The sequence below is a fragment of the Hemicordylus capensis genome, chromosome 4 (genome assembly GCF_027244095.1).
Source record: "Hemicordylus capensis ecotype Gifberg chromosome 4, rHemCap1.1.pri, whole genome shotgun sequence".
Classification (NCBI taxonomy): Eukaryota; Metazoa; Chordata; class Lepidosauria; order Squamata; family Cordylidae; genus Hemicordylus; species Hemicordylus capensis.
The window spans coordinates 22,983,494-23,005,902 of record NC_069660.1 but is presented as its reverse complement, the minus strand read 5'-3'; the positions used below and the strand labels follow the sequence as shown (position 1 = coordinate 23,005,902).

Genomic DNA, 22,409 nt, shown 5'->3' with positions numbered 1-22,409 from the left:
GGGCCTCTGAACAGGTTTGAACACTGGCCGTTTCGAATGTTCGGTGGGGGTGGGTTGTAGGACTTTAAGGGTGGGGGAGGATGCACTTATCTCTCTCTCTCCATTTCCCCCCCGCCTGTGCTGGAGTTCTGTAAAATCCCTTGGGGCGGCAGCATACCACCCTGCCGCCCCTTATTTGGCTGGAAGTGGCCAGAAGTACCGGGCATGTGTGCACATCGCATGTGTGCTCGTGCACATCAGACAGGCTTGTGTGTGATCACAACATGCACGCACGCACGCCCAGTATTTCTGGCCACTTCTGGCCAAAGAAGAAGGGGCGGCAGGGAGGTATGCTGCTGCCCCGAGAGATTTTACAGACAGAACTCCAGCACCAGTGGGGAGGGGGAGGGGGGAGGGGTAAGTGCATCTTCGCCCGCCCTTAATGTTCTACCTCCCACCCCTTCGAGCCACCTCCTCCCAGTTCCGTGCACATCCCTACAAAGCAGTGCCCCCCTATCCCCAACTCCCTCAGGCAATCCAGAAGCATACCATGGCCGATGGTATCAAATGCTGCTGGGAGATCCAGAAGAACCAGCAGAGTCACACTCCCTCTCCCCCAGTAAAAGTCATCCATCAGGCCGACCAAGGCTGTCTCAACCTCAAAGCCTGTTATAAAGCCAGTTTGAAATGAGTCTAGATAATCAGTTTCCTCCAAAACTGCTTGGAGCTGGTTGGCCACCACCCTCTCAATCAGCTTGCCCAACCAAGGGAGATTGGAGACTGGCCTATAACTATCCATCACTAAAGGGGTCCAGGGAAGGCTTCTTAAGAAGCAGTCTAACCATTGCCTCCTTCAAATACGGAAGCATCCTACCCTCCCTCATTGATGGATTTATGATATTGACTAGGCCACCTCCAACAATCTCCCTGCTAGATAGAAGCAGCCAAGTTGGGCAAGGATCCAGAGAACAAGTGGTAGGCTGCACTGCCCCAAGCAGCTTGTCCACATCCTCAGTAGTCACAGATTGAAACAGATCCAATCTAATACTGCAAGATGGATTGCTGGACACCTCCTTCACAGATTCTGCAAAAGTAGTGGAGTCCAAGTTTTTTGCTTCATTAAGAATTCAGGGTGGGTGTTTTGCTCTCTGCAGGACCCTTTTATTTTGGTCCAAATGGAGGCTGGTTTCTTTCCTGGCACCAAGCGCTTGTCTCTGCAACAGTCTTGCTCACGGTCGAAGCTAAATTCCAAGATGGAAGAGAGGCTGTCTGGTAACCATGTTGGCATTGTATCTGTTGTGAATAATTCAGGCTTTTGTTCTAGCCTTGTTTTTCTGCCCCTATTGGTTTGTTTCTTTTCGCTCTTCTCTTTTATGTCCCTTGGGAATCCCATCTGAGACAGGACTTGACAAGTTTTCTTTGGATCTAGAAGCCAACCCAGACATTTGGGAGCCAAAGAAAGGACACTTGACAAAATGACCAGACTGAGTGATGTACACTGTGGAGGGGAGAGGATTAATGGGCTTTTCTTTTTCACTTTTACAAGTAACATCTTTAGAACAGGAACAGGGCTGCCTGAGACGAAACGTGCTTGTTAAATAATTCTACCTCTGAACATGATAGTCTGCACACCACAGTTAAATTTCTGAGTGCCATGGCTCCCTTGCCCCTGGGATTTGTCAAGCCTTGATCTAAGAACAGTTGTGAGGACAGAGGAGCTGGTAGCTTTAAAGCTAAGTACAACACACTCTTGAATGGTATCATACAGTTCTGGTGCAGTCCAGAGAAACTAACGAAGGCTTCATTTGCTTAAGTGGATAGCACAAGCACAGAGTTATGTACCTTGCATTCCCTTTCTTTCTTGGGATTCAGCCCATTATTTAATATTTAATGACTTGTGGGACAGGTCATTACTTTCACTCTGTTTCTCCTTCCTTTATCCCACCCGAAAGGCTTAGATAAAGCACAACTGTGGATGGACAGAGCAATCTTATACTTGATCACTTTTTTACTTGCTTCTTCCATTGGAAATGGAAATGGTTTAAATGGTTTAAATGAAGGCGATTTAAATTGCCAAGAAAAAAGGTTGATTTAAAAAGTAGTTTACTATTTAGAAAATAAGCATATATAAATATTTTTTTATTTAGATAAGTACTTAGGGAATGTACTTACTTACGGAATGGTAGTTCTGTACATACTGGTTGATGTATATAAAAACATATTGGGGTGTATCCAGTGTTCCCTCTAACAGGGATTCCCAGATGTTGTTGACTGTAACTCCCATAATCCCCAGCCAAAGGCCACTGCAGCTGTGGATGCTGGGAGTTGTAGTGAACAACATCTGGGAATCCCTATTAAAGGGAACAGTGGTTATATTCTGTGTTCCACTGGCAAAAGGTCCTTTTCTTTGTGCAGGAAAAGGAATCTCCCTTCCCTCACCCCTCCCCATCTCTCTTTCTGTGGGTTGAGATCCTCTAGTACCTCATAGTATGTAGTACAGAGGACTGCAGAGGAAAGGGAAGATCAGTGAAAATGCCCCCACCCCCCGGAACTGCCTTCTGTTCACAGAAGACACAGATAAGATGTGTGGTTGCTTCATTCAGACAGCTGAACCTTGTGTCTCAGTGTTGCACTGCTTACATTTGCCACACTTCCTTTTCTACCTGGAGAAGAGATTTCTTCAAAATATTCCCAGATAACATTTAATTTACCTGCATCCATGACAGATTTTTGTAGACAGTTGCTGGCTGGAATCGACACTAAAAGGCACTTCTTTCCCATCTCCTTGTTTTAGTCTAGCTCTTTTTTTTCATCCTATAACTGCCCTATCCTACCCCACCCCAAACACACACACACACACACACACACACAGAGTAGTTACTGGGCAGATGAGCATTCTCCATGAGATGGAAGGTAAATGTCCATGTTCTTTCATTGGTTGGTAGAGTAATACACATTTATAGATAGAGTCCTGGTTTCAAACCACTTGCAGAGATCAGGTAGTTATTAGATCGGGGTAGGCAACCTTTGGCATTCCAGCAGTTGTTGAACTACAATTTCCATCATCCATGGCCACAAAACATTGTGGCTGGGGATGATGGGAGTTGCAGTTCAACAGCAAGCTGGAGTGTCAAAGGTTGCCTATCCCTATGCTAGACATTGTAGGAAGAAAAGGTCACTCAGATGATTTGGCTGATTTGCCATCCCTGCTTGGCCCCTGGTATCAAGCCATGATACAAGTACATGAACTACTGTGCCATGTGATGACCTGGAATTGTTCTTGCTTTAAAAGGGAAGCAGTGTTCCATAAATTCATGAGGGCCTTCAGTTTTAAGAACTGAACATGATTATATTGTTTACATTAAATTCAGAGTTCATTTTAAACCAGCTAAAAAGAGAAACATATGAACATGGAAATTTTCTTTCTTTTTTATAAACCATCTTATAAAATCTAAGAAAATTGTTGGTTTTCATCCAACTTGGTTGAAACTGGTTTGCCCAGTTTGAGAGAGTTAAAACTAGAAGCAGTTATTTATTTCATTTAAGAGATTATTTGGATTGTGGTGGGGGAAATGGAGATGGGATTAGGCTCGATTTCCTTGGTAGTATTCTGCTTAAACTGCCTATAAGCCTGTTTCTGCATCTCGGTAATGATGCCATGTTCAGCCTGTATGTTTGTAAATTAGCAAATTATTCTCCAAACACCATCACGCTCTAGATCTCTTTCCTCCAGGGGGGAAAAACCATAGCCTTTGAAGGTTACCCTGAACTTCCTGTCACTGCAGGAAAGGGAGGCATGAAACAGCATAGCTCAATTTCTAAGGGTTGCTGATACCATCTTGTTTCCTGAAAATCCTTTTGCAATACCCTTACTAATGGTTTTAATAACACTTTAAAACTTTCCCTGCTTTAGGTATATAGCAGTTCTGGGTTTCCCTCCTCCAATTTTAGGATCTTTATAAATGTTTGGACAATATATTTATTTTTTAAAATGTTTAGGGCATGAGGACAGTAGGGGAATCTGTTCCTTTCATGCAGTGTGTCTGTTCCCTGTACAAATGGCTCCTGTGTGCAGCCCTGCACTCTGTGCACAGGTGGATGTGGAGCATAGTAGGAACAAATAGCTGTTGTTTCAACACCTCCACCCACACACACACTATATTGTTCTTGTTTCCTAGATACTGCATCTCTTAAGCTTCCTGCTTTAGCCTAAAATAACAGAATAGGAAATGTGAGAGTCTTGTCTATTGGGCTTGGACTACAACTCTCATCATTCTCCAGCCACAGTGGCCAATTGTGAGAGATGATGGGAGTTGTAGGCCACCATCTGCAGGAGGGCCAAAGTTGTGCATCCCAGGGGTAGGAGAAGAGTTATGAGACAAGTCTTACGTCCTTGGCTAGGAACAAATTTCCATCAAGGTAATGTATTTGACATCAAGCCCCAGAGAAAATATCTGCAATCCTGTATGAAATCTTCTCTGTTTTCAGTCATGAATCGCCCTGGAGTTTTTGCAGCTGAAGTTGGGCTACTCAGTGATTCTACAAGAGCCCTTGAACTGTGTGAAAGATTCTAAAATCAAACTGAGTATCTTTTGTCTACCTGATCAGCTTAGGAAGGAATGTTTCTTAAAGTCAGATGGGTTGTTCTCTCTCCAAACCCTGCTGCTGCTTCCCAAGTTTTCCCTGGAAGCCTTGTTGACTATGTCCCCTAATGCTACACCCATGTTATAAATTCAAACCAGTTATTTTTTTTAAAAAATGTGATTTTTGTAATGAACCCCTCAGAACTTTATTTACTGTTCTGCAAGGGTTCTCTTGGAAAAGCAACAGCAGAATGAATTCAGACCTGAAATTGACTTGATGACTGTAACATCAAGTGTTGACTTTGCATATCTAAAATGTCAGTCACACATGTGAAACAGACCTAAAACCAGTTTAGGTTTATTGCGAAGCTACCTTGGTATGCGTTGATCCTCCTTGCATCTGTCCTGAGACCATACTGTAATTTGGTTGTGATTGCCCTGACAAAATTCCTAGTTTGTACCTTATAGTTTCTGCAGATGTGAGAAAGATCGGAATGTAGGAAGCTGCCTTATACTGAGTCAGACTGATGGGCCATTTAGCTTAGTACCGTCCATACTGACTGGCAGCAGTTCTCCCAAGGTTACAGGAGGGAGTCTTTTTTCCAGCCCTACATTGAACCTGGGATCTTCTGCGTGTAAGGCAGATGAGCTATGGCCTCCGGGCTGTCCTTGGGGCATGGCAAGCAGGGCGACTTTTTAAACCGCCATGAGAATTAATTAGAAGGGGGGGCCCCGCACTGGCTGATTTGCCCCGGGGCCCACACTCTGCCAGGGCTCTCTAAGGACAGCCCTGTATGGCCCCATCCTCATGATGTGTCTTTGTAATTCGCATGTTTTCTGGCTTTGGGGACTTTAAAAGTCTTTTAATTAGATATTGCTTTAACTGTGCTTTAATAGTTTTAACTTTTTAAATTTTCATTCTTGAAATATGTTAATCTTTTTATTGGTTGTTTTTATTGTCCTGTAAACCGCCCAGAGAACTTAACGTTTTGAGCAGCATAGAAATATGCTAAATAAATAAAATAAAATAAAGAGAAAGGCCAGGAAAAAAGTATCCAGTGGCATCTCAAAAACATGAAAGCACACAAAATACAGCTAGACAAATTCCATAAACATTTCAAGTTCTTAATAATGTTCATTAAGTTTTCTTCTAAGTATCTGGGAGAAAAGTGGGAGTACAAGATTCATAGAATTGGGGGCAGAGAAAGAAGATGATGCTTGTTACTCGGATTAAACACCCATCCACCTCTCCTGTATTCTACCAAATAAAACCACATGGCTCTGTGGTTGCCAGGAGTTGACCTGACTCGACAGCGCAACTTTACTTTACTGTACACCTCCTGAGAAGAACATAAGAACAGCCCTGCTGGATCTGGCCCATAGCCTATCTAGTTCACCATCCTGTTTCACACAGTAGCCCACCAGATGCCGCTGGAAGCCTACGGGCAAGAGGTGAGGGCATGCCCTCCTGTTGCTGCTCCCCTCCAACCGGTATTTAGAGGCATCTCACCTCTTAGGCTGGAGGTGGCCTATAGCCCTCAGATTAGTAGTCATTGATAGACTTGTCCTCCATGAATTTATCTAAGCCCTTCTTAAACCCCCGGGTGTTGTAGCTTTACCTCGTAGGGAAGGTGCTCTAGGCCCCTGATCATCTTGGTTGCCCTTTTCTGCACCTTCTCCAGTTCTGTAATGTCCTTTCTTAGGTATGGTGACCAGAACTGTACTCAAAACTCCTAATGTGGCCACACCATAGATTTGTATACAGGCATTATGATATTAGCAGTTTTATTTTCGATCCCCTTCCTAATGATTCCAAGCACGGCATTTGCCTTTTTCACAGCTGCTGCACATTGTGCCAACACTTTCATTTCTAATCTTTATCTGAAAGGGCCCATGTGCTTTTGAGATTTTGGTTTCTTTTCCTGTCATCTTTGTTAAACACTTTGTTAAAAAGTGTTAAACACTTTGTTAAAAAGTACACAGAGATTTTGGAATTTTTTGTAGAATCTTGCGTATTGCATGCCAGGGGCTTTTTCTGCAGTCAACTATGTGAATAATTATACACATTTGTCTAGTCTTTACTTACATGGGCAGATTTCTCAAGGCTCTTCTGGAAGTGGAGCCCCTTTTGGGGGGGGGTGCCATGAGTGGCTTGTTGACCTCCTTTGACAGCATCCTGCAGTTCTCTGAACTTTCTTGTGAATTAATTTCTTCTCAAGCATTGCCATAGACAGGATTTCATCTTCATTGACTTTCAGATCATAATTTAGATTCTTAGCAGATATAATCACAAATCTTTGGTTTATATTATAAACTTCTCCAAGGTAGTATTCTCCTTTTGCCTATGTATATCTTTAAGGTTTTGCCATGTGCCCTGAAGTTGCTGTGTGAGTATTGGTCTAGTTTGTGTGACACACAAGAGCAAAGATTAGCAGCTGGTGCAAAATTGTTCAAGATAATAGTGTGTGAAGGAATCTTGATTACTGTTAGCAGATTTGTGTGTGTTCTGATATATCACGAGTTTACAGCTCAAGCATGAAATTTCACATCTTGAAAATCTTAATTCGCTTCTTTTAAAAAGCAAGTTTCTAGCCCCCACGAAGGAAAGTTTGGAGAAGCAAAGGCAGTGCCCCGTGAAAGCTTTGAAAGCATAGTTGCTGCTTGCCATAGAGTGGGATTTAGCAGCCTACACAGTTCTTGTTTCCCATATTATTATTCCATATCCTCTTGCCTACTGCCTATCTCTCTGCTTTTTTCCACTCTGTTCCTTTCCTTCCTTGACGCGTGCACTCGTAATGTTGCCAAGCAAAATCTTTTGCAGAACAAATTATGCAAAGAAAAAATATATTTGTACTTTATTTGAAAATGTCTTTCTGACAGTAGAAAATCGTTTTCCTTTTTGACCACACACACAGACATACTACAAAAGGAGTATAATCTCATGTTCAAACTGTTCCCAAAGCTCTGGTTGTTGTAAGCAAATGACAAATAATGTATCTGATGACTCCGTAATTGCCCTGTTCATTGTACAAAACGCATACCAGACCCACAGCAGTTCAAGTAAAGCAGCACACTTACCTGAAAATGTCGAATGGAAGCAGCACCAAATCAGGCTCAGGCTAGAGAGAGGTCTTCACTTAGCGATGGCACAAAGGAGCACTTGCCTAGAAGCCTGCTTTGATAGAGCAGCGCAGGAAACATGCAAATGACTTAAATGTATTTTGTTCCTCTTAGACTTATTACCTCTTCCTTCTATTGTAATGGCTTCCTCTTGCATCAATCAGATGCATAGATTCAGAGAGTAATTGCTGGAGGAAGTGGAAAATCCCAAAATTGAAGCAGAATTGAGAACAATTAAAGGATACAATTAAAGGATAGCTCTGGGGGAATTGAGAACAATTAAAGGATACTCTCTCTCTGATGTTTTCATCAGCTAGCCCCAGCTATCCACCAGTGTGTGCTGCCTTGCTGCCCTCGTATATTACGATACTGCTTTCATTTGTGGGCCCACATGCAAATGTTGGCAGAAAAGATGGTGCAGCAAAAGCAAATGGCAGCAGTCTACTCTGCTACCGCCTGTCCTGCCAAGGTAGCTGCTGCAAGTAGGGTGCTTAACTTGCCCTATTTGACAAGTTGCTTCTTCATACATCTGTTGCTGCCAATCAGAGTTTCCTTGTAGATGCTCCTTGGAGTAGGCTAATGTAATGCTTCACATCAGCCAGTTTAATGCGATTGCTGGGTGTGGGTGTGGGTGGGGATAATTCAGTCCCCATCTCCTTTTTGTTAGGTGGATGGTAGGCATGAAAGATTAACCGGGGGTTATTTAAAAAGAAGCAATTTATTATTAATGGGGGAGGGAAAACCTACATCATATCTTCTTCACTATGACAGAAGAAGAGGACAGCCTTCTTCACTATGAGCCCCATTGCTAATTGAGATCATCTGGAGAAGTTTGTCTGCAGTTGCCACCAGCTGGTCTGGTGGGCTTCCTCTGTTGCCACTCTGAGACTCTGGAATGTGCTCCATGCTGAAATGAGAGCCTCCCCATCTCTGACAACTTTTAAAAAGTCTCTATAGACGCAGCCAGCTAATGGTGCAGAGGGGAAATGACTTGACTAGCAAGCCAGAGGTTGCCAGTTTGAATCCCTGCTTGTATGTTTCCCAGACTATGGGAAACACCTATATTGGGTAGCAGCGATATAGGAAGATGCTGAAAGGCATTATCTCATACTGTGCTGGAGATGGCAATGGCAAACCCCTCCTGTATTCTACCAAAGATAACCATGGGGCTCTGTGGTCTCCAGGAATCAACACCGACTCGACAGCATGCTTTTCCTTTTAAAGACACATTTATTCACCCAAGCTTTTTAACTAGACTTCTGGTTTTAAATTGTTTTAAAGTTTTAATTGCTATAAATTGCCCAGAGATGGAAGTTTGGGGCAGCGTACAAATACAACTAAATAAATAAATAAATACTGCTTTACCTTGCTGTTTTAGTTTGACATTGGGCTGGGGAGGGAAGCGCCCAGGCAGAAATTCAACAGGTACAACTTTCCCAACCACTATCTAGAAATGCACTTGATTAATTTCTGCCTAGTATATTGTACAAGGCACAGTGCTTCCCTAAAATGCCACCTAGTATGGTAAATGTCCAGCAGAAGTTCAGCTGGAAATTCAGACTTGTTATAACATTGATCCAAATTTGCTTTAACTTATTGGTCAAAGGGGAGTAGGATGTGCTTCCTAAACAAATATAAAAATATATTTGTGTGGTGTATGTCTGTAATTTAAAGGGTTGAGATCTACTATTTGGAATTAATGGTCCTATAACCTACTTTAAAAAGGATGCTGCTGGGAATAATACTATGCTTTTATTACCGCTTGCTCAGAGAATTGTTCTGTATAAGATCAAAGTATATTAGAAATGACAGGAATTGTTTGACTTTGTTATAAATTGTCTCAGGAGAAGTCAGGATGGCTCTTGGTAAATAATAGTGATTAGTGAGGATTTTCACCCATATTGTGGCTACTTAACTGCTGGCAGCTTCAAAAGCTGAAGAAAAAAATAATAAGAATGCTGTTAAATTATCAGATGGAGAATTATGTGCTACTTTATTCTGTTCTAACCACTATGATGGCCCGTGGGCTCAGTTAGTATTTTTATCAGCACTGTTTCAATTTGCATAGCAATTCTTTGCTCTTTGGTATGGACTATGGTTAAGCAAATTTGATTCAAATTCTGACAAATCAGGAATGAGCTTTGAAAATCCCATCGCATTTTACTCTTAACCCCTGCAGCATTTGGCTAGAGAGAGAAACTGCGCTCTCTTCCTGTGACTGGCACGCGGAGCCATCCCAGCATTCTACATCATGGGTAACTTCCCTCCGTGATATAATGCCCTCGACAGGGCTGCTTTTTCCCTCTTTTGAGGATTAGAGCAAGCTGCAAGCAAGACAGTTCTGATATTTTCCTTCTTTTGAGGCTTATTGTCTAAATCTAGATAATTTGGGGCAGAAAAGAAGTATTAGAACAGAGGCTGAATGGAGAAGGGGAAATGCTACCTGAAATTACTAGGAACATGAGAGCCCACAAATGAATTTACCAGTCCTAACATTCTGAACGTCAAATACTTGTTTTGGGAAATGTGATTGGTCTTTGAACGGCTAAATACATTTTTATATATATATATATATATATATATATATATATAGAGAGAGAGAGAGAGAGAGAGAGAGAGAGAGAGAGAGAGAGAGAGAGAGAGGAAGTGTTAAGTATTTTAAGGGGGTTTAAAGTTGTGTGATAAAAAATGAGCAGATGTTATAAGATATGATCTGATATGTATACTTCATTTTATTTATTTAGTTAGTTTTATTTATCTATCTATCATTTTTGTGCATTGCCCCAAACTTCCATTTCTGGGTGGTTTACAACATTGTGGTTTACAACATTACTTCTCCAACTGAGAAGCAGCTCAGTGGGTCGAACAGGCCTTGATGCATATTCTTTGGATCTAGGAGCCAGCCCCAAATTTGAAGAGCCAGACATTTGACAAAATTACTGGACTTAGTGACAGTCATTGTGGAGGGGGAGAGTAAATGAACTTCTCTTTATCCCCTTTACAAGTAACATATTTATAACAGAAACAGGGCTGCCTGATACAAATAAAGATTTTATTAAGTCTGGCTCTGAATATCCTAGTCTAGGCGCCACAGTTAAATTTCAAGGTGCCATGGCTCCTTGGCTTCTGGGATTTGTCGAGCCCTGGGGTAGAATGTTGAATGGGCTGTGGAGATCCGGGTTCAAATCCTGACTTGGGCTTGCAGCTCACTGGGTATCCTTGAACGTGTTATTCTTTCTCAGCCTAATCTACCTCACAAGATTATTGTGGTTAAAAAAATATTCTTGTAACCACCCTGAGCTCCTTGGAGGATGGGTAGGTTATCTCCAAAGTGATGGGGGCAAGATCCCTTTAGATGATTTAAAATCAATAATTGAAGGGGGGAATCCATATTGAGTTAATCATATGGCCCTGATTCAGAGGAGGTAAGTCATATTTCAGATTGGACATTTGGGACTAAAGTGTGCCGCCTCCATTGTCTATGTGATTTAAGTGTTTCTAACTTTCTTTGGATTGGGGCCTATATGTATTTCTGCATAGATCTTGATTATTTGCAAATGAAAGAAACAAGTAGTTCGCTCAGTGAATTAATGGCCCAGCAAGCTAGGGCTGACTGCAGAAATGACAGAGAGAACAAACATCAGGGTTAGAGAAAGAAAGCGAAAGATGCACATTTGAATCCACCTGGAAATATTTAATGTTGTGTTCAAGAAAGCAATCATAATATGCCTGAAGTGCTTTGCACTCTGAGTTTGTTTTTTTTAATGTGAACAATAAATTACTTTACATTATTTCTTGTTTTCTGCAGTCTTAAAAAGATAGTGTTTCCTTTCTCTCTTAAAGTGTGGGATCCCTTTTCAAGATGATGACGTGATTGTACTTAATGGCACTAAAGAGGATGTTGAAGTGCTGAAAAGAAGAATGGAAGAGAGGAGGCTTAAGAGCAAACTGGGGAAGGTAGGATCTTTGTATATGCTTTGTCTGAAGTATTTGTGCATGTGGTAACAGGAAATATGAAGAACTGAGTGCAAAGTGGTGAATTGCTCTTTTGGCACAGAGGTTCTTGATTCTGAAGTAGTAGGACCCGCTGCTGGTAGGAATGCTTCAATGGCCAGGATCCGCAGAGCTGCTCTTTGCATGCCCAAGGCCGTGCCCAGTGGCATTCTCAACTTTCCTATGTCAGACCTCCATGCCATCTTATAAACTGTCACCACTGAGAGTTCCAGTAGCCTCTGTGTAATTAGCACTGGCTGACATTTTGCACAGGCTTATTGTGTTTCCGATCAGCCCATGCTGCTGCAGGTCTCTAAAAAAAAACTCAGGGGTTTTGCACAAGAGCACTCTTGCACAAATGCTTAAAGCCATGCACACACTCCAGAAGCAGAACCTACATAGTTATTCTTTTACAAAGCCTTCTTCCTGCTCATTGCAAATATGAATTGTTCAGCAAGTTATCAACAGAGGAGTAAACCCATTGGCTTTCTCAGCTGATGTTTTATTCAGTTGCTTTCAGGCAGAACAGTAATTGTTCCTTGATTTAGCTCACAGCACCCTGGTGATCAGGACTGTAAAATATCAAAGAGTCCAAGATGTTTAGGTTACTCAAGCACCTGCACCACATCCATGAATTAATCTGGGGTGCAGATACCTTGTGCATCAATCCCAAACTTCACACATATACAGGCACACTAATATGCAAACACAATCCAACTGAACAATCACCAGCCCATGGTCTCAGGGTCCATCTACCTTTTAAGAGAATAGGAATTGTCTTGCTGGAATGACCAGCGGTCTATCTTGTCCACCACTTCAGTGACACAGTCAGATGCCTCTACATTGCCATTCTCCTTTCCTGGGCCAAGAAAGCAAATAGACAGGCGGAATCGTGGACTGTGCTTCTTCGGTTGGATTTTGTGGAGTGTGTATTAGTATGTATGCATCTGTGTAAGGTTTGAGGTGGTGAGCAGAGTATCTACATCCCAGATTACTCCAAGGATGCAATGCAAGTGTTTGCATCAGTGGACCAGGCATGTCATGATATAAAGCAGCTTAATCTTGGCTCCTACATTCTGTTCTCAGATAATACATTGAACAGAAATGGACAGATTTCCAAAGTCCAGCATCCAAAGGAAGAAGTTCCATTATATCTCGGATTGGAACCCAGTCTTCTTTCACCTACCTATATCCCTTTCGTTTTTGATGGAGCGGGCAATGTGCCATTCAGTATAACCGTTTCTATTTTATGCTTAATCATACAAATTATTGCTGGTGCAGTGAAATGATTGGCTGTTTCTGAGTCACTGTAGCCAGTGTGGTGTAGTAGTTAAGAGTTTTGGGCATAGTTCAGGATCGAAATCCCTGCTCCGCCCCAAAGATTAATTGGGCCAACATACCTTTTCAGCCTAGTCTACCTCACAGGGTTGTTGTAAGGATTAAAAGGGGGAATATCACCTGACATACCATGCAACACTCCATGCACATTTAGTGCGAGCGGGCGGGGGGCATTGCTGTGTGTTTATAATGCTGGTTGTGAAAGTTAAGAGAGTGCCTTCTTCATGAACCCCGCCACCAAGATTATTGGGGGATGTCCAGTTGCAGTTGCCACCACTTGTTTGGTGGCGATCTAAAACCGGGCCTTCTCTAGGGTTGCCACAGGGCTCTGGAACACACTCCCAAATGAAATCAGAATCACCCCATCTCTGGTTGCTTTTAATCGACCTTTGAAAACACCCCTGTTTTATCAGGCTTTTTGATGTTTTTAAGTTATTTGTGGTACTTTTAATCTGTTATATATTATTTTGAGGTTTTAGTTGCTGTTTGGTTAGATTATAAACCAACCTGAGATTTTATATAGGGCAGTATATAAATACAATTGATCAATCAATAGTATTTATTTATTTATTTATTTATTCATTCATTCATTCATTCATTCAATTTCTATACCACCCTTCCAAAAATGGCTCAGGATGGCTTAGACAGAGAAATAATAAATAAATAAGATGGATCCCTGTCCCCAAAGGGCTCACAATCTAAAAAGAAACATAAGATAGACACCAGCAACAGTCACTGGAAGTACTGTGCTGGGGGTGTGTGGATAGGACTAGTTACTCTCCCCCACTCAATAAAGAGAATCTTTATAAAAAGATGCCTCTTTGTCAAGTTAGCAGGAGTTAAAGCGCAATTTGTGCAAATGTTGAAATAGTACAAGAAGACTTTGCAATTGGAAATACTGGCTGTGTGATTGCACATGTTCCTTGTGTAATTTTGTCATTTTGGCAAGTGTGCACTTTTGCAACTTGCATTAGGAAGACACAGCAGCTCCCACACTGTGCTAAACACACATGGAGCATTGCACAGTATGTCAGTCATTATGTACACTACCTTCAGCTCCTTGGAAGATGGGGCGAGGGACAGAACACTGCATAGCACTAATTAAAAGTAAGTTTTGTGTTGGAGGTTGGATACCATCTAAGCATATGGTATCTCTAGGCAACTCTTGGTGGGAATGTATTCAGTTAGCTTCCCAAGCTGAATCTTCCCAACTTGTGGGTTCTCCTGAAAGTCACTTTTGTGTCTAAAATCTCACGTGAGAAGGACTGTTTTGTTGCCACCTCCAAGAAAACATGTGCAGGAGATTGGCAGGATGCGGGTCTCATATTTGTGTCTGAGCTCCTCTGACGGCACATCCTTGACCATGTTTTGTCTGCCTTTCTTCTACATTTCTTGTGGAAATGCACAGCATAGGTAACATTAGAAGCAGCCCCAAGAAAATAGTAAAGGTGTAAAGTGTGCCAGCGAGTCGGTGTTGACTCCTGGCTCCCCCAGAGCCCTGTGGTTGTCTTTCGTAGAATACAGGAGGGGTTTGCCATTGCCATCTCCCGCGCAGTCTGAGATGATGCCTTTCGACATCTTCCTATATCGCTGCTGCCCGATACAGGTGTTTCCCATAGTCTGGGAAACACACCAGCGGGGATTCGAATTGGCAACCTCTGGCTTGCTGATCGGCCTCAATCGTGGTGCTTCACGTGGGCAGCCAAACCATGGCAAGGCTGCTCAAGCCTTGGTTTGGCTGCTCATGTGAAGAGCCTCCTTGTCTTCTTATGATGAAGCAGATAACTGAAATTTAAGAGGACTGATGGAGACTTCCAAAGCTTGTCAGTTTCAAGAACTGGACAAGCTTGCCCCATTAGCCCAACTTTCGAACCCCGCCTTTAGCACCCCCTACCCCAGGTCTGGGGTTGTGTGCGTGTGCTCGGACTGCATGTTTCCCGAGTGCATACAGACTCGCAGGAGAATCCTCCAATTAGGGATGTGCACGAACCGGTCTGGAGGCCATTGTAGAGGCCTCGGAACTGGTTTGAATGTGGCACAATTTGAAGGTTCGGCACCGGGAAGGGCGGGTTCTTCAAGGGCCGGGGGGTTGCACTTACCCCTCTCGCCACTTTCCCCCACCAGCGCTCCTTTTTAAAAAAACTTCTTGGGGCAGCAGCGTACCTCCCTGCCGCCCCTGCCCCCGTTTTCAGCCAGAAGTGGCCAGGAGTACCGTGTGCACGTCACACGCACGTCAGACTGCAGGCGCGCGCAGTACTTCTGGCGAAAAACGGGGGCAGGGGTGGCAGGGAGGTACGCTGCTGCCCCAAGAAGTGTTTTTCTTTTTAAGGAGTGCCGGTGGGGGGAAAGCAGTGGGAGGGATAAGTGCAACCCCCACCATTAAGAAACCCCCCCCCCCCCGCACCAGACCGCAAAGGCGCAGTTCCGTGCACACCACTACCTCCAATGCGCCACGCTCATTGTGCGGTGCATTGTGAGATATCTAGATTTCGGGACGCATTTTCTCAGCCTCTAAAACTCCGCACTGCCCGGCACAGCACGGATCATATGGACGCGTGAGATGTGTGTCCCACGCATGGACCTTGATCGTCTGGCAGGAAGGTAAGCAGGATCTTGCCTTCCCCCTGCACCCTCCTCACTCGCCAACAGTGGTCATGTGCACAACCGTATTGAGTGGCAGCAGGATGGAATGAGAGCCATCTTCCTTGCATTTGTTAGTCATAATCGTCACTGGCAGTTAGAAAGAAGTTCCTTACTGCCACCTGCTGGATGAGACGTGGATACATATTTGCTATGTGATCATTCCTTATAAATAATATTACATCACTTCAACAATGCATATAAAATATATCATGTATTTGGCCTCATTTAGCTGTTCCCTTACAAATTTTGTAGAATTCTTATACCTGGGAGAAGGACAGTCTTCTGTTGTTGCCCATATAGGGCATAGAGAATGATAATATATGCTAGATCAGGTACTCCATTATACCAGTCAGACACATAGATTACTGTGGGGCCAGTTCAGACATCACATGGAGACAAGATTAAACCTTGACCTTGCACACTTGTCAGTCAGCTTCAGAAGCATACATTCCCCCCTCCCCTCCCTGTGTGTGAGTCGGAAAAATTCTGCTTCCAATTGTGGTTAGAAGCAAGCCAGGACCAGTCGTGATGTTTGAGCTGACTGACCATGGCTTTTTCAATCCAAAGTTGCAAAATAAGTCATGATCAAAACTCAAGATTTGAAGTTGGGTACACATTGTGGGTTTTTTTGCATTTTTGGATTGAATAAACCAGGATCAATCAATCATTCATTCATTCATTCATTCATTCAGTTAAATAATGCCTGACTCTGAAGACTCTAGGCAGTTCACAAAAGTAAATGCAAGAAAAGAAAAATAAAGCAGCCATTAAAACAACAATTTAAAACATTTACAGATTACTAAAAAGGCAGGCTAAAAAGATGTGTCTTAAGTGCTCTTTTAAAGTCAGGTAAAGATGCTGAATCACAAATGGCTATAGGGAGTGCATTCCAGAGCCCAGGAGCAACCACAGAGAAGGCCTGCTCCCAAGTCGCCCCCAGATAAGCTGGTGATATCCCGAGACAAACCTCTCTCGATTACCTCAATGTGCGGTGGAGATCATGCCGAAGGCGCTCTCCCAGATAACTCTGTCCTAAGCCATTTAGGACTTTAAAGGAGATCACCAGCATTTTATATTTTGCCTGGAAACCTATTGGTAGCCAATGCAGTTGCTTTGAAACAGGCATAATGTGTTCTCTTTGAGAAACGCCGGAGACCAATCTAGCCACTGCATTTTGGAACAACTGAAGTTTCCAAACCATATACAAAGGCAGCCCCACGTAGAGTGCATTGCAGAAGTCAAGCTTAGAGGTTACCAGAGAGTGCACCACAGTTCTGAGATCATTCTCTTCAAGGAATGGATGAAGCTGTTGTATCATCTGAAGTTGATAGAAAGCGCTCTTGGCTCGAGCCTCAACCTGAGAAACCAGAGTGAAGCCTGGGTCCAGAAGCACTGCCAAGTTACATTCCTGTTCCTTTAGGGGGGGAGTGCAACCCCATTGATAACAGGAAGATCTGTCACATCCTACAAAGCATGACCCATTACCATGAGTACCTCCATCTTGTTTGGATTCAGTTTCAATTATCCCTCATCCAGTCCATTACTGCCTGTAGGCAGGCATTTAGGGGAGTTATACCATTTCTGGGCTTTTGAGGGTTTGTTTGTTGTTATTCTGTCTCTCACAGCTACAATAAACCTACCATTCCAATTATAGCCTGCTCATTTCTGTGTCAGAGGGCAAACGGACAAAATCAGCAGGGGATCAAATACTTATTTCCCTCACTGTAGCTTAGTATTGTCTACATCAGGCCTGCTCAACTTCGGCCCTCCTGCAGATGTTGGCCTACAACTCCCATAATCCCTATTGGCGACTGTGCCTGGGAATTATGAGAGTTGTAGTCCAAAAACAGCTGGGGGACCTAAGTTGAGCAGGCCTGGTCTACAGTGACTGGGTAGCGGCTCTCCAAGGTTTGAGGCAGAAGTCTTTCCCAGTCCTACCTGGAGACACCAGTGGTTGGACTGGGAACCTTCTGTATGGAATGCAGATGTTCTACTACTGTATGGAAAGCTGAGGCCCCATCTCCAAAGGTGGCATATGTGGGTCTCCCACCCAGGCACTAACCATACCAAAACTTACTTAGCTTCAGCAAGGTGGCTGTATTAAGTGCCCGTAGACCATGCTCTGGGACCTTTTGATTTGAATCTTGGGGATCATGGAATCTTGAATTTGTCCCTCCCACTGTCAAAGGGTCAACATAGGAAGCTGCCATCTACTGAGTCAGACCATTGGTCTATCTAGCTCAGTATTGTCTTCACAGACTGGCAGCGGCTTCTTCAAGGTTGCAGGCAAGAGTCTCTCTCAGCCCTATCTTGGAGAAGCCAGGGAGGGAACTTGGAACCTTCTGCTCTTCCCAGGGCGGCTCCATCCCCTAAGGGGAATGTCTTCCAGTGCTCACACATCGTCTCCCATTCATATTCAACCAGGGCAGACCCTGCTTAGCTAAGGGGACAAGTCATGCTTGTTACCACAAGACCAGCTCTCCTCTCCTCCAAGTTCACGCTACTTTTCAAAACATGTTCCGGATACTAAGGTCAGATTAGTGTACTATTGCCTCTCAAAGATGAGCCTTCCTTTCCTAAATTCTGCTTCTCTTCAACTTGTAAGCTCTCTGCATCCAATTTAAAAGAGCACAAGTTGCACACAGGACTGTATAAGTTGGCTTATTTTCCCCAGGTTTATGGGCCTCGCTTTCGCCATGAACATCTTTGTGTAGTGGGAAAAACACAAGAGTAACTGTTTGGAAAGAATTTTCTTGTATAAAGTATCTTAATTAATAAAGTTACTATTAGAGGTATCTAAAGGGGTTGTGTAGTTGCACAATTGAATCTTGTCACTCCTCAAGATCCTGAAATGTTATCAAGTTTGTTTCCGTTATTTCAGAAATCCAAGAAATCTAAGGCAGCAGAGACCATTGTGAAGCCTGATACTAAGGAAGGTAAGTTTGCTATCATATGCAGATGCATTAAGCAGCTTTTCCAAATGTTTATTCTAGGTGGATAATTGCATCATTACTCTCTCTTGTTCCACAGGGTTCAGGTGTCATTCCTCCAAGTAGTGTTTCTGTTGTAGGGAAGTTGCAGGGTTCTCTTTATGGCAAGCCGGAATGGGTACAACCATCTCAGTGACTATCCTAAAGCAACGCTATCATTCATTCATTCATTCATTCATTCATTTATTTATTTAACACGTGTATACCGCCCAAAACGCAGGTCTCTGGGCGGTTTATCCTTTACTGACTGAGGCATTCTCCTCTCTCTTCCCCCACCCTTTCCAAAGCTGCCTGCAGCAGAATGAGGTTGGAAAATGGGCTGTACCACTTCAGCGGGGTGTGTGTGTGCACGTGTGTGCGTACACACACACACACACACACACACACCATGACAAAGAGATAGAGGCATTATTGTTCTGATCAGCAGCAGAAGCAGACACATGGGTGTTGTAACATTTAGTGGCCCTATATTGCTGAGGGTTGTTTGTTTGTTTGTTTAATTTATTTGATTGCAATCCAGTCCCACTAAATAAGAGCTTTGCCAGTGATTTTAGTAGACTGCAGATTTCACCTTTTAATTCCCTACCCTGCCCTTTTTCTGTTTTAAGATTTACCTGGACCATCTCAAGTAAATACTGAAAAGGATGCCACAACAATTAATTCTGGAGAAAAGAGGAACATTGCATTTTGTAAAGGTTCAGGTTGGTATAAAATTTCTGTTGCAATTCATATGTGGATTTCCTCACATCTACTATTACTACTGCTTATATACCACTTTTCAACAAAAGTTTTCAAAGTGATTTACATGGAAGAATAAATAAGATGGTTCCCTGTCCCCAAAGAGCTCACTCAAGGTAGACACCAGGAGCAAGAGTCACTGGAGGGACATTGTGCTGGGGTTGGTTAGGTTGCTCTCCAACTCCTAAATAGAAGAGAATCACCACTTAAAAGGAGAACCTTTGCTCAGTTAGCAGGGGTTAGTAACATTACAGACAGTCCTTTGTTAACCACTTGCAGCCAGATTCATCCAGAACTGCTCTGGACATGTTGCAGACATATTGCAACTAACCATGTTTAAGGAACTGGAATGGGCCATCAAATTTCAGGCTTCCCAACCAACAACATGCAGTAAAAATCCCTCCTACTCTTCCTCCACCAGCCATAGCCCTGATAAATGCTAACCAGGGTTCTGTCTTCACCATTATTTGACATCCAGGTTTTAGGTTGGTTAACTGGATTTGGAAGCTTCCCCAGGCTTGATCCTTGCGAACTAACTGTGCCATCAAGGACTGACTAGCTCCTTGGATCTGGAGGGGTGAGGTGAGGAACAGGCTTTGGGGGCTTCTTATACAGCTCTTTGTGAGCAGACTTTGAGCCCATTCACACAACTGGGCGGGGTGCGGGGAAGGCTGTGCTCCACTTACCTTCCTCCCAGACGATCATTTTGAAGTCTTCCATGCGCTGCTGCGCGCCCTGATGATCCACACTGCTCCCCTGTAGCACAGAGCTCTGGAGGCCAAGAGGAGGCGTCCCAGCCTCCAGGTATCCCAAATGCACTGCACGCCAAGCAAGGGGCATTGGGAGATTCCCCCAGAGACAGGTGCTCTAAGCGCCCATCTCTGTGACTGCGCACAGAGCATCCCACACGGTCACACAACCACAGAGCCTGGGTTGAGAGAGCGCTTGCTCCCTTAACCCCAGCTAGAAGTTAGGCTAAAAAGCCAGGCTAGGAATCCCTAATCCGGGTTAGGCTGTGCGTGAGAACAGCCTCAGTGTGTCCATGACTTGAGGGGTGGGGGTGGATGTGAGAGGGAGTGGGGAGGAGGGAAAGACTGCTTCCATTTTTGCTTGGTTTTTTTAAGCTGTTGGGTGAAAAATTCTCCATTCTGTTCTGATTATGTATTAATTTAGTTATGTGTCATATTTCTATAGCGCCCTATATAAAATCTCAGGGCGGTTTACAATCCAACTAACATATATGCAAATGTTGACATAAAAATCAAAGCTTCAGGAAAGTGGTCATAGCTCTAGCCTGAAACAGTCTTACAATTTAACCCATTAGTGTGTTGTGTGTGTATGCGTGCACGCACACACACACACACACACACACACACACACACACAGAGTTAAGGAGCTTGGCCACTAACCAGGGTCGTAACAAGGCTGGAGTGGGCCCAGAGACAAAATTTTTAAATGGGCCCCTCGCTGATACACACACACACACACTGCACAATATATAGTTATGTGACTTGCCTCTGAGGGGCCCCTTGAGGTGTGGGGGCCCCCAGGCAGCCGCCTCCCCTTGCCTAATAGTAGTTACGCCCCTGCCACTAACTCATGTTCTCTGTTTTGTTTTACAGCCGATAATGAAAGTGCATTGTCTTTATCTGAAAGAGGCAGCAACAAAAATGCATCTGGCCCTCCCAAGCGATCCATTGCAAACAGTGAGGAAAAATCGGAAGCGTACAAATCGATCTTTACTTCCCACAGCTCAGCCAAACGCTCCAAGGAAGAGTCTTCCAATTGGATTACTCACACAGCCTACTATTTCTGAAGCAGAAAAGTATCTGTTGCTCTTTCCCTCCTCTCACTTTTCCTCTTAAAAATGAGGTCTTTGTAACTGAGTATTATGCAGTTTGTGATCAATGTAATAGCTCATGTATTCCTGTACAACAGAACTGTAGATAATTAAAAAAAAAACAGGTAGCTGAACCTGGCTTGGTTCTTAAACGGGGAAGGGATTTGAACAAGTACTGATCTGTAGCCTCACCTCTGTTACCCTTTATTGCATATTGATTATTGCACTGCTCCTGCTTTGTTTGAATAATGGAAGCACATGTGTCCTATTAGTACAGAAGCAGATGCCCTCACATCACCCAGTGTCTGACAGACATCCCATCTACCACTCCTGATTTGATGGGAAATTGTAGGCTGGGGACTTAGAAACGTAAGGTAGGAGCCCAGCATTAGCACTTCCCTGCTTGGTTATTTTCTTAGAGATGTTACAAGATGCAACATGGGAAGGCTTCAGCTGAATGAGAACATTCCACCATCCACTTTTGCAAGTGCCGCAGTCAAATGTCTATGAAGTCTGTGGGGTGATGGATCACGCAGAGGCCTTTGCAGGCTGTCCTGGCTCACCCACCTGTTGCAGGTATATCTCTTACCAAGTTTTCATATGGGGATTGCGAAATATTTACTTCTAATTTCCATTCGTGTACTTTGTCAAAGAAAACGAAGCCTATTTTTTAAATTTTCTGACATCTTGTCCTTACAAATAAAACCTTGCTTCTCATAAATTATGTGATTTATCACTATCGAAACCTGCACACCTTCATCTTGAAGCTTGTCGAGATTACTTTCTTTGCTGCATATCTTGGAGTTATTGGGTGATATTGAAATAAAATGGTTGTTCCCAGCACTATATCATGACAGGATAGTCTGAACTGTGAAGATCTTCCCGAAGGTTGGCCAGAAAGGTGTGGCCAGTGACTGACATACTGTGCAAGAATACTTCAGCCTGGTAATGTTGAGTGTGTGCAATTTGTGCTGACAAGAGTAAGCCCATTGGAAATAATGGACTTACTTATGTGTGATGCAATTGGCACAAATTTTGAAGATTACTCATCTTTTTAGAGAGGCTTTTTACTATGTTCTCTACAGTCTATATCTGGTGGATGATTAACTTGCAACTATTGACATTTGGTGTTAACTGGGTCTTGTTTTTAGTTAATTTTTAGCCTGCTTTCCAGTAGGCTTATGA

General features: G+C 43.4%; 1 protein-coding gene across 1 annotated transcript in view; it reads left to right on the top strand.

The window, feature by feature from the left end:
* RTF2 (replication termination factor 2) overlaps positions 1-21,945 on the top strand; it is a 90,848-nt gene extending 68,903 nt beyond the window's left edge. The window contains exons 6-9 of the mRNA XM_053245555.1: positions 11,526-11,639; positions 18,538-18,592; positions 19,255-19,347; positions 21,007-21,945. Coding sequence (XP_053101530.1) covers positions 11,526-11,639; positions 18,538-18,592; positions 19,255-19,347; positions 21,007-21,200 — 456 coding nt within the window. The 3' untranslated portion in view covers positions 21,201-21,945. The remainder of the gene's footprint in view (positions 1-11,525; positions 11,640-18,537; positions 18,593-19,254; positions 19,348-21,006) is intronic.
* The last annotated feature ends 464 nt before the right edge of the window (positions 21,946-22,409 follow it).